Source organism: Elgaria multicarinata, chromosome 2 (genome assembly GCF_023053635.1).
Source record: "Elgaria multicarinata webbii isolate HBS135686 ecotype San Diego chromosome 2, rElgMul1.1.pri, whole genome shotgun sequence".
NCBI classification, from domain to species: domain Eukaryota; kingdom Metazoa; phylum Chordata; class Lepidosauria; order Squamata; family Anguidae; genus Elgaria; species Elgaria multicarinata.
Window position 1 is genome coordinate 167375926 of NC_086172.1, and position 12544 is coordinate 167388469.

The 12544-nt window shown below is 44.0% G+C and overlaps 1 protein-coding gene across 1 annotated transcript in view; it reads left to right on the top strand.

Annotated features, from left to right (window-relative positions):
* The window catches only part of LOC134393157 (60 kDa lysophospholipase-like), a 94997-nt gene that overhangs the window by 15233 nt on the left and 67220 nt on the right, over positions 1–12544 (top strand). The window contains exons 3-5 of the mRNA XM_063118119.1: positions 389–500; positions 6059–6184; positions 10689–10772. Of these exons, the coding sequence (XP_062974189.1) occupies positions 389–500; positions 6059–6184; positions 10689–10772 (322 nt within the window). The remainder of the gene's footprint in view (positions 1–388; positions 501–6058; positions 6185–10688; positions 10773–12544) is intronic.

The window sequence follows — 12544 nt, forward strand, 5'->3', positions numbered from 1 at the left end:
TGATTTTATTTTGTCTGTACTGTGTGCTGCATGTTTTTCTTCAGAACTATTGCTTTATTTATATTCACACATATGCAGACTTAATTGATCCTATGAATGGTTAGATGGAAAAAATGTCCTACAACTCTCAGCATGCCTCAGCCATCCATGCTGGATGTGAGATGTTGGGAGTTCTTTGACTTTCCTTTTCTGTATTATGCATGCGTAAGACGGCATCCTAAATCCCATCTGATTTATTGGCTGAAATTTTTGGAACACAATGGCAGCTCAAGTGGGAAGAGAAGATTGATCATGGATTTCAAACTTTCTCAAGTCAAAATTAAAACATTCTTTATTTTGTGGTGCAAGTAAAATAGCTCATTGTGCAAAATGTCCTTTCCTTTGACAGCCTTTCTGAGCAAAATAAAAGAATTATCTACACAATCCTGGAACTTTCTCCACTGCTTGATTCTTCAAATATGACACCTGCTGAATGGGACGATATTGCAAAGCATCTACAGGTATTTTGCATTTCTCTTGCAATTTGCTGGTCATGTTGTTTTTCACATTGCAGTCCCAACAGTTCTGCTTTTAAGGATCAGATGCTTTTTATACCGGCAAAATCTCAGCACTTTCGGAATCCGCAGTTTAGCTGGCAGGATGTGTCAACGTATTCGGTCCTTTATTGATCTTCGTGGTTGACAAATACAAATTGTGTGAATCACATAGCTAGCATTTTCTATTCCATATTCACAAGCTATTTCCATATTCCTTCTCCTTTAAAAAAAAATAAGAGGAAAAACTAGGATTCTGCTCACAGATTTGTCCTGGGGAAAAGTGATGAGGAAAACGAGGTCTGATGTAACTTTTTCATGATTTGGTTACATGATCATGAAGGTTAATCTCTTTGTATATCATCATCATCATCATCAGTTTATTGTGCTAGCTGAAGGCCTCATGAAGGTTAAAGCTGTCAATGGCTGCTAGTCATGCTGGCTCCATGCTGCCTCCAGTATCAGAGGCGGGGTGCCGTATGTACACCATTTGCTGGGAAACACGGGTGGGAGGGGGCGATGGCACCAACCTCACACAGAAGGCCTTGCCTTAGCAAACCCTTCTCAAGCCAAGCACCACCTCTTGAAAAGCCTGAGGAAAGGGCAAAAACAACACAACCTATCCCCTATATGTGAGGGAACAAGGTAAAGGGTTTTGGAAAATAGGTTCTATTGCTGAGGTACTGAACTGCAGGTGTATGTTAGATGTTTTTACACTGTGTAATATAGCAGGTAATAAATCCGAGCTGACACGTGGTTTGTGGTAACAGAACACAAAGTTTAAGAGATCTTTAGTATTTCAATTTGGATCAAACCTGCTTATTTTTATACTTAAAACAACAATCCCAAGCCCCTTAAAATTCTATCTCTTCTCACTCCTCACACCAAACACTCTCACGAAGCACAAACCAGACTAAAACTCCCAGACTAAAACCAAACCCCAAAACTAAAAACACAATTCCCTCAGCCAACCTATTTATACTCCCCCCTCTCTCACAGCATCACTAGCCACACCCACTCAGTCAAACATTCCGCACTCACTAGACATACAAAAACAGACATACCTAAGGGACAGAAAGGTGGCTATCGCCACAGAGGGCACTATTGCACTCATGTTCTGCTTGTGGGCTTCCTAAAGGTAGCTGGTTGGCCACGGTGTATATTCCATTTTCCATACATTTCTTTGACCAGCTGGCAGGTATATACACCGTTAATCTAAAATGCTGGTCCAATCCAGCACGGCTTTCCTTATGTTATGATCAGTTTGTTTTCCTGTAGGCCTGGTATGTATTTCTTGCAAACAGCGTTCCAGCTTCCTGCTAAAATCCATTGGACCACAAGGTGGCAGTATAACATAGCTTCAAGCACTGCAAAATTTATGGGTGGCATGCCATTGCCTCTGAGAATGTGTTGACTGGGGAGACCGAATCTTAAACTTTGTAAGTGGGACCTGCAATAAAATGTTGCAGTGCTCCTGTTTAAGGTTCCAGCCAGCCTGCCATCCATGCCCTTTTCTAGGATACCCCATTCCATCACCCTTCCCCACCTGTTCCCCCTCCAAAAGTTAATATTCGATGGCCATTGAACACAAGGCTTAGCCTTTATTGGACTTTTTTAGATCCCTCCCTAAATAATTTTGTACTTATGCAGACCTTGGGGTTCCCTCAAGCCCACTCTTAAGCGTAAATGGTGTCATTTTGCCTACTTAGGGACTGGTACTCAGAGAACTGCAAACTCAGAGAACTGAATTTGCTGTTGGTATGTATATAGGATTTTAGCACGCATGTTACTCCGTGGGATTTCCACTGACACATTCTTGCCTGACAACACAGTCCAACCTGGTAGCTCTTTAGACCTTGGTTTGAAGAACAGGAACTGAATGGCTCCTTTCTCCAGCTGCTGTTTACAGAGTTCGCACTGGGGGCTTGGCCCAGATCTACACCTTATGTCATATTGATATGTTCCCATTATGGTGATGCTATATCCCTCTTGGGCGTTTACACCTTGTAGCATGCACAGTGACGTGTTGTGGAATTTTGGAATAAAAAGCAGAAAATAACGCTGGAAAAGTGGTATCTGGAAAGCATAATGTGCTCCAACAGTTATCAGGGCACTTAGAGAGCATTAAGTATAGATTTCATACCAAAGACAGCATAAGGTCCCAAGTATCTTTCTTTGGAGGCCAAAGAGTAACAGAATAAGAAGACAAACCACAAGCTCAGCGAAGCAGGGCTGGGGAGAAACTGGCATCTTGGGGTCTGGAGCCCTCCTAGCCTGTGTATAGTCAAACAAAGAAGTCAAACCCCAAGGCAATAGGTTTTATTATGCAAAGCAATCAGCCTGTCAGCAATTCAGGTTACAGATCTGGTCACCTTCCATCATTCTATGCAACACCAAATAGTTTACCTAAAATTCCCTGTGAGGGATGCATGACAGTAGAAGAGAAAATTGATACAAATCTGACACTAGTGTGCAAAACAGAACCTGAAAGACTTTCTCAGTCCCACCCTCAGAGAGGGTCTTCCCCTAGATGGGTCAACTTGGTAGAATCCTTTACATCCTTATGCTTCTTCTTCTTCTTGACTATATTTCAGATCCGTGGTCTGTCACGTCCACCTCCTTCCACTCTGTGAGTGGCTGGGTTTAGGCTCCTTGGAGGAAAAGGTGACATATAAACGTAACAAATAAATCAATGCATGCATGAAGGCACAGCTGATGTGCTGTGAAAGTTAATGTAATAACTAGGAAGCTGCTAGTCAGACCACTGGTACATCTAGCTGAGTACTAACTGAAGTCCCATTCATTTCAATGAGTCAACTCTAAGTAGGACTTATGACGGATTTTACCCTTTGGCTGATACTTTGGGGGCTCCCTGAGTTTTGGGATCATGAGCTTTGGCCCCAAGGTCCAGTCCTAGCTGCACCACTGGTTCTTCATACGTTTGGGAAACACTGTGCCCTGGAGTTTATTTATTTATTTATTAAATTTATATACCACCCCATAGCCGAAGCTCTCTGGGTGGTTTACAAAAGTTAAAAACAGTGAACGTTAAAAAGTATACAAAATTTAAAACCATCAAAAATATAAAAACAACAGTATCCACTTAAACAGAATCCATTAACAGGGGTCTGTCAAATAAATTAAACCCAGTTCCTGATTTTTGCATCTCTCTCTTCCTCTGGGACCAAACAGAAGCAATGCTCTATACCAGTGGGTCCCAAAGTGGGCTGTACCGCCCCCTTGGGGGCAGTGGAATTGCATAGGGGGGCATTAAGAGGCAAGGCGGCAGCGGGGGGCGCTAAGAGGCAAAGGCGTGGCAGGGAGTGCGCTCAAGGTAGTCTTTTCCATACCAGGAGTTTTGGTTACAGAAGGAAATTTCTGATCGCTCTCCTGCACTATGGAGAGTGGTTCAGAAGCTCCTGCTTGCATTTCCAACATCGTATTTGGTGGAATGTGGCTTTAGTGTGGTCTGCCTACTTCTCTCCAAGCAAAGAAATTGACTCCAGATTACGAAACGTGGTGATTTAAGACTGATGTTAAGTGACTTTAAACCAGACATTGGGAAACTGGTATCGCTTCATCAAGCCCATCCATCACATTAAGGATTTACAGAATAGTGAGGTGCTCTACCCTAGTTACTAAATGTGATAACTAATAGCCTTGCTAAATGACTATCAGACTTTGAAAAGATGATATCACTGGATCAAGTTCAACAATTATGTTTAATTGAATAAACTAAAAAAAATGTAATTGGATTTTGAATAAATATTCAATTAATTGTTACTGTTTTGAATTTTATTGTTATTATCTTCCTTAGTGGGTCGTTGAAAACCACTATTCTGAATAATGATTTTTATAGGGTAGGGTAGGGAGCACTGGGCATGAGTTTGTGGAACCATGGGGGCGGTTACATGAAAAAGTTTGGGAACCACTGCTCTATACATTTCTTGCGAATGCAGGGATGTGTGTCTCTGTATGTATCTATATCTATGTATTTAATGCAGCGCCCTGCTGCCTTTTGGCCAGAAGAGGGCAGTCTTACATTAGTCTGTTGCCTTTCTTGAGGCTGGGTGATGGGGCTTCCTCTTTGTCGGCTGTGACAATAGCCCCAGTTTGCTTAATCTGTTCCCGTAAATGGTATATAATCCCCCAAGTAAAAGCGGCTACAAGAAATCAGATCATACGCCTCATTTGCATATGTTAACATTCCTGTTTTAAAGCTGCGGCTAAGCTTTTCTTAATTAGCAGTCTTCCTCTGGTTAAGGACACATCATTAATATGTATACATTGAAGAACAGGTCTTTGAATTTTCTCATAATTAGCTACTGAAAGAACGGGATTTTATGTTGACTGTATTCTTCAACAATTAATTATGTTCAAGTTGGAGCGTCCCTGGAAGCCGGATTGGAATATGCAAACAAATTCGACACCAATAGTAGAGCTTCCTTAGATTGGTCGGCCAAGAGGCCTGCTTCCTCAAGTATATTTCACACCTTTAGGTAGATTTTCAGCTTCTATTAAAAATGATTGAGCCATTTGCCATAGGAGCATACACAAGGAATAATAGAATCATCACAGTATCACAGAATAGCAGAGTTGGAAGGAGCCTACAAGGCCATCGAGTCCAACCCCCTGCTCAATGCAGGAATCCACCCTAAAGCATCCCTGACAGAGGGTTGTCCAGCTGCCTCTTGAAGACCTCTAGTGTGGGAGAGCCCACAACCTCACCAGGCAACTGATTCCATTGTTGTACTGCTCTAACAGTCAGGAAGTTTTTCCTGATGTCCAGCTGGAATCTGGCTTCCTTTAACTTGAGCCCATTATTCCATGTCTTGCACTGTGGGATGTTCGAGAAGAGATCCTGGCCCTCCTCTGTGTGACAACCTTTCAAGTATTTGAAAAGTGCTATGGGCATGTTTAGCCTAGAGAAGAGAAGACTGAGGGTAGACATGATAGCACTCTTCAAATACTTGAAAGTTTGTCACACAGAGAAGGGCCAGAATCTCTTCTCGATCCTCCCAGAGTGCAGAACACGGAATAATGGGCTGAAGTTTCAGGAAGCCAGATTCCGTCTGGACATCAGGAAAAACCCAACCCTGAAATTACAATTCACTCTAATGAATTTTGAACTGCACATCCTCAAAGGGAAAACATTGGGGTAGTGATTTATCAGAGGGAAGGACCCCGTAATAGAGATACTCTCTGGTAAATGGATAGCTGCTGAAATTTGAGCCAAAAAGAGAGTCAAGAAGGAGGAGATGAAGGCAACCTGAAAAATAAAGAAATTGCTTCTCTCTGTATGTTACTTCAATATTTTAAATGATGGCCCCTATAATGCATTTGGCCTTTAGAAAATTATTTAACAATACATGAGAGGGAAAATGTAATTCTTACTATTTTAAAAATCAACTTGCTCACCATTGTTCTCAAATATAACACGTTATCTCCCTCCCTCCAAACTATAACACCCCCCCACTTTTTCTTATTTATTCTCTTAACGCAAGGAGTTTGTTTTGCATCAACAGGCAAACTATGAAAAGTATGATGGTTTTGTGATCCTCCACGGCACAGACACGATGGCCTATACAGCCTCGGCACTGTCCTTCATGTGTGAGAACCTGGGTAAAACCATCGTTCTAACGGGATCTCAGGTAAGAAGTGTCCTTGAAAGATGTTCCAGGTTGGAGCGAAGCTTGAGGGCGCCTGCTGTTGATCCTCATGCCTCCTGACAATAGCCCTGCTTCCTGTCCTTGTGTCTCAGGCCTTAGCTAGACAGGGCTTTATCCTGGGGTGAACCCTAGTATCGTCCCTGTGCGTCCACATGGCGCACAGGGGATCCCGGGATTAGTGGGAGGGATGATCCCTCCTTTGCCCTGGGATAGAGCCCTACACTTTGGGCCTGGTTTTTCTGTAGTCTCGGGCTGAGCCCATGGAACAAGTGACCCATTGCCGCGGGTTGACCCGACTCCGCGCGATTCCTCGTGCGGAGCCGGGAGCCCCACACGGGGAGCAGTGCTCCTCGGGGTAGAGTAGGGGGAGCGGGGAAGTTCAATTATTTTTTAAAAAAACTTACCTTTCAGCGCTTGAGCTCTCCTGTCGCTTAAAAAAAAATGGCGGGTGTGACGCCTCTCCTCCTGGGGTCGTCACGCCTCATGTGTAAATGGAGGAGGGATCTCGTGATAATCACATGGATTGTCGTGGATTAAAGGTAGGTCTAGCTAAGGCCTCAGATGGGGCACGTGAGGCTGGGAGTTGGGCCAAGCTACACGTGACATAAGAGGACTGTGATCCCACCTCCCATCATTTTATATATTCATTTAAAATATTTGTTGGTTGCCTTTCAGGGCAGAAGACCTCCCAAGGAGGCTTAGAGCAGTAAGATACATAAAAAACAGCTTTTCTGGGAGATCTTCTGAGATCAAGAGCAGGTTGGCCCACTGCTGATATTATCTTTGATCTGATAGCAGATTCTAGTAAAGCGATTACAATCAAGGTTGGAACGTTTGCCGCAGCAGCTCAGATAATCCGCCAAAATGTTCTAAAGAAATCAGGCATAGATTGCAGAGGGGACCCCCTGCTATAATTTTCTGTTATCATTGCTACTAGGGTCTGTATCCGTTTTTTCACCAGTATAAATCTCAGCCTTTTCCCTCAGTTTGGTTCTTTTATATGAATTCTCTCCCTCTGGGGGCCTTGCTAGACCAGGCCTTAGCGCGCCTTCCAACCCGGTTTCCCTGCTGTCGCTTATGGCGCGCTTTTTCCCCAGCTCCGGCCTCAGGCCGGGGCTGGGGGAAGTGTGGAGACTTCCGCGGCTTTTCGCAGCTCCTCGCTTACTAGTGAGGAGCCGCGAAAAGCCACGGACCTGGCACAGCGCTCATAGGACCGCTGTGCCCATCGGCGGGGGGGGGGGGGAAGAGAGGGGAGGGCGAAGGATGGGCGGGTGGGTGGCACCGGGGGAGGGCGGGTGCGATCGCGCCGCTCACCGCCCAAGCAAGCAGCCGAGCGGCGCTTGCCCGGGCAATGCTGCCCCATCCCGGGCAAGCGCCGCTCGGTTGCTTGCTCGGGCGTCGTCGGCGTGATCGCACCCGCCCTCCCCCTGTGCCACCCACCCTCCCATCCTTCGCCCCCCCCGTTTAAAAAATAATAATAAAAAAGCCACTTACCTTCCCGGAGTCTTCGGGCCACCCGCGGCCCCTTTAAACAAACAAACAAACAAAAATGGCGGACGCGGCAGGGCTTGCGTCCTCCCTGCGGCTCTGCCGTCTGGAAGCTTGGGGGAGGCGCGCTAACGTTAGCGCGCCTCGGCCCCGCCTCCCTGCCGGCATAAGCCGGCAGGTCTAGGAAGGCCCTGAGTTTGTAAGAATTTTGGCTGTCATAGACCTAACCTACACCACGCGGGATATTGCACTATGGAAGCGGTATATAAAAGGCAGGAGCTGCACTTCTGCTTTATAGCGGTATTGAAGTGCCTTGACAACCGCTTTCATACCGCTGTGTCCTGCTTGGTGTGGCTCCTGCCTTTTATATACTGCTTTCATACCGCTTTCATAGTGCAATATCCTGCTTGGTGTAGATGAGGCCATTGAGACATCTTGTTGTATTGTTGTGGTTGTAATGGCCTTTATGCCACAGACAAATAAAACGTATGTAAAAAACAGCTGAAATATTAAAAGTGATAAAAACATAAACACAATTAAATAGCAATAAAAGCCTGCAATAAGACCAGCAACAACTACAATGGCACCAGCAGCAACAGCAGTCGTGTCAAGAGAAGGCCAACATAAAATAATGTGTTTCCAAGACCTTCTTAAAACCCTGCAATGGTGGAGCATGGTGGACCTCCAATGGGAGCTTGTTCCAAAGATGTGGGGCCACTGCAGAGAAGGCCCCCTTTCTTTAATTTAAAGCACCACAGGTGGGGGGTGCTGCTGATTTAATTGGGGCAGTGGTGCTGCTGGGGTATTTTTTAATCCTCCCCATATCTCTTCTCCCAGGCATTTAGCAATATGTAACGACCTTTAGGTTTTTTTGGTTCATCGTTTTTAAAGTTGTTATAGTGGTTTTAAATGTATGTGTATTCTGCTTGTTTTTGTGGTTTTTAATCTTTGTATATTGTTTTTAAAGTGTTTTTAACTTATGTGAAACGCCCAGAGAGCTTTGGCTATGGGGCGGCATACAAATGCAATAAATAAATAAATAAATAAATAAATTTCCCTGGTTGGAATTTCCCCTTCTCGAAACCCCACTATTAGCCCCATTGGGTGGTGGTGGTGGTGGGGGTGGGGGCAGGAAGTCAAGTACTGTATTGGTACCTGCTTCCCCTCTCCTTCCAGTGGAGCTAAATAGCAGTTTCGAGGGAGGGGATTTCAATTGGGGAAATGGTGCGTTGAGTGGAAACATGTAACTTCCATTTCCACCTGTGTTGGTGCTGTGATCAAATTAGCAGTCTGCCGTGGCTGCTTTGAAGTCATGAGAAAGAGAAAAGGGGATCCAATTATGGAACTTCCTCGTTGCATGAAGTTTGGCGCTTAGTGGCGTTCCAAACGAGAATTGTCCTGGGATAATGGGTATCCCCCATTAGGGGGGGCGTCGCTATGGAGCTGCTGTACATGATTCCCACAAAACCCCACAACAATAGGGTCACGTGGCAGGATTGAATGTGGACTATCCAGCCAGGGAAATTTGCAGTACCGTTGTCACACGGCGGTAATGGGCAGCAAGTATCGAGTGACTGACAACCTCCAGAAGCATTTTTTGGTTGGTTTTCTGCCAACTCTGCGCAACGTTGTATTTATTTTATTTATTTATTTATTTACATTTTTATACCGCCCAATAGCTGAAGCTCTCTGGGCGGTTCACAAAAATTAAAACCATAGTAAAACAACCAACAGGTTAAAAGCACAAATACAAAATACAGTATAAAAAGCACAACCAGGACAAAAACCACGCAGCAAAATTGATATAAAACTAAAATACAAAGTTAAAACAGCAAAATTCAAATTCAAGTTAAATTTAAGTGTTAAAATACTGAGAGAATAAAAAGGTCTTCAGCTGGCGATGAAAGGAGTACAGTGTAGGTGCCAGGCGGACCTCTCTGGGGAGCTCATTCCACAACCGGGGTGCCACAGCGGAGAAAGCCCTCCTCCTAGTAACCACCTGCCTCACTTCCTTTGGCAGGGGCTCACAGAGAAGGGCCCCTGTAGATGATATTAAGGTCCAGGCAGGTACATATGGGAGGACCTGGCCCCAAACCGTTTAGGGCTTTAAATGTCAATTTAAATGTCAATACCAATAGCACTTTAAATGTCAATACCAGTAGCTTTGAAAGCCTGCATCTGCTCTGCTGGAGTTCAATGAATTTATGCGTTATACACAATAACTGTCCTTACTCTTGTTCCAGAATGAGACTTTAAGGTCGCCATGACAGCCATTACTAAACACTCTGCCCCTTATTCTCATGCCTGTCTTACACTGGGATCTACCCCCTAACTGCATCCACCACTGAAACATGCACAAAAGCATGTGGTGACATTGGAGCATAGTCAAACCTCGCAGTAAAGCGACACACCAAAAACCCACAGCTTCGCGGGCGATAATACGACGTGGCTGCGAATGCGTGGCTGCATCATATAAACAATGGAGCACAACTGCGCAGCCAGGACAGAGCATAGACAGTGTATAGACAAGCCCAGGAAGCTGCCTGCGATACCTTGTCCTCGTAGGTGTGCCTGTACTTTTATAATAAACTGTACAGGGGAATAAGGTGGAGCTTCCTCCAATAATGTGCAAAGCCATCGGTTGGCTACCGGGGGTTGCGTTTGGCAAACGATATTTCTTACACGTCGCATTCTCCCCACCCCCTCCTTGCAACGTAAGGAACCTGCAAAATTCAAGGATAACTTTGTGGGTTGTGATGGTGTGAGATACGTTTTACATTCAAAAGGAGAAAGCCCACCATCTGCCATCGTTTAGATGAAGAAATATATATCCCAGTTCCAATAAATCATATGATAAGAGAACGTTTCATAAATTATTCATGGCTTTACGCTTGTATTGCATATAGTGGAGTCTCTGTTTTTTTCCTGTTGCTGTGTGTGTGTGTGTGTTTTAAGCACCAATTGACTGTTGATTCTCTCTGTCTCTCTCTTTTTCGAGGTGCCCATATATGAACTGAGAAATGATGGACGTTCCAACCTGCTGGGGGCGCTGCTGTTTGCTGGACAATTTGTCATCCCTGAGGTCTGCTCCTCTTCTTGTCTCTTTGTTCTTGCCCCTATGCCCCTGCATGTGTCTACACTTTCAGAGCAAAGGATCAAAGATTACAGTCAGAATATACAAACAGAAAGAAAAGTGCAATTGTCAACACTTGTTAGGGCAACTTTATTTTTATTTTTTTAATTCAAAGTCATAAAAATCATACATTACCAAATATAAAACAACGGCTCCTTTAATTTAGGATACATGGTGGGTGTTTCAGTATACCACAAAAACTCCTCATCACAATATGACCTCCTTTCCATTACTGATTCAATTTTGTAGATGTATCAATCACATTAACGTATCTATCTTATTATATTATATCTCTGAAAAAACTAGAACCCAAGGGGTCATCCCAAGAAGCTGATGGGTGGGAGATTCAGGATAAATAAAAGGAAGTACTTCTTCACACAGCGCATTATGGAACTCACTACCACAAGACGTAGTGATGACCACCAATTTGGATGGCTTTAAAAGGGGCTGGATAAATTCCTGGAGAAGAAGGCTATCGATGGTTATCAGCCTGATGGCTATATGCTACCTCCAGTATTCAAGGCAGTAAGCCTTTGTGCACCAGTTGCTGGGGAACATGGGTGGGAGGGTGCTGTTGCACCATGTCCTGCTTTGTTGGTCCCTGGTCGACAGCTGTTTAGCCACTGTGTGAACAGAGTGCTGGACTAGATGGACCCTTGGTCTGATCCAACAGGATTCTTCTCATGTTCTTATATTTATTTATATCCTGCCTTTCCCCCAATACTGGGACTCAAGGAGGTTCACAAGATTAAAACATATACAATTAAAACATATACTGTAAATATAAATTTACGAAAGTCAAAATAGAAGTAAACGCACTGTAACATTAACAACATTTAAAAAATTTAAAAAAGCAAGTAACAATTAAAAAATCCAATACATTAACACAGGTCCAGAGTATTCCCAAAGGCCTGCTGGAACAAAGAAGTTTTTGCCTGCTTCTGAAAGTGTAACAAGGAAGGAGCCAGTCTAGCCTCCCTGAGACAATTATGCCTTCCTAAACTATACTTCAGTATTATTATTATTATTATTATTATTATTATTTATTTATTTATTTATTTATTTATTTATATAGTACCATCAATGTACATGGTGCTGTACAGAGTAAAACAGTAAATAGCAAGACCCTGCCGCATAGGCTTACATTCTAATAAAACCATAATAAAACAATAAGGAGGGGAAGAGAAAGCAAACAGGCACAGGGTAGGGTAAACAGGCACTGGGTAAGGTAAAACCAGCAGTATAAAGTCAGAACAAAATCAAGTTTTAAAAGCTTTAGGAAAAAGAAAAGTTTTTAGCTGAGCTTTAAAAGCTGCGGTTGAACTTGTAGTTCTCAAATGTTCTGGTAGAGCGTTCCAGGCTTAAGGGGCAGCAGAAGAAAATGGACGAAGCCGAGCAAGGGAAGTAGAGGCCCTTGAGCAGGCGAGAAACATGGCATCAGAGGAGCGAAGAGCACGAGCGGGGCAATAGTGTGAGGAGCATTAGATATCCAGTATTGCACAGCTATAGTTGTTGAACCTTAGATGTTGAACGTAGTGACCGGGTATATTCACGTCGGGAGAGGCGTTCCATCAGGTATTGTGGTCCCAAGCCGTGTAAGGCTTTACAGGTCAATTTATCATCTTGCCAGAGGACCATCAGCAGTCGTTCAAAAGGCTAAACTGAAACTCTGGTAAGAAAAAAAAGAAGCGCATTCTATTCCATGGGGCTAACTTGCAGCA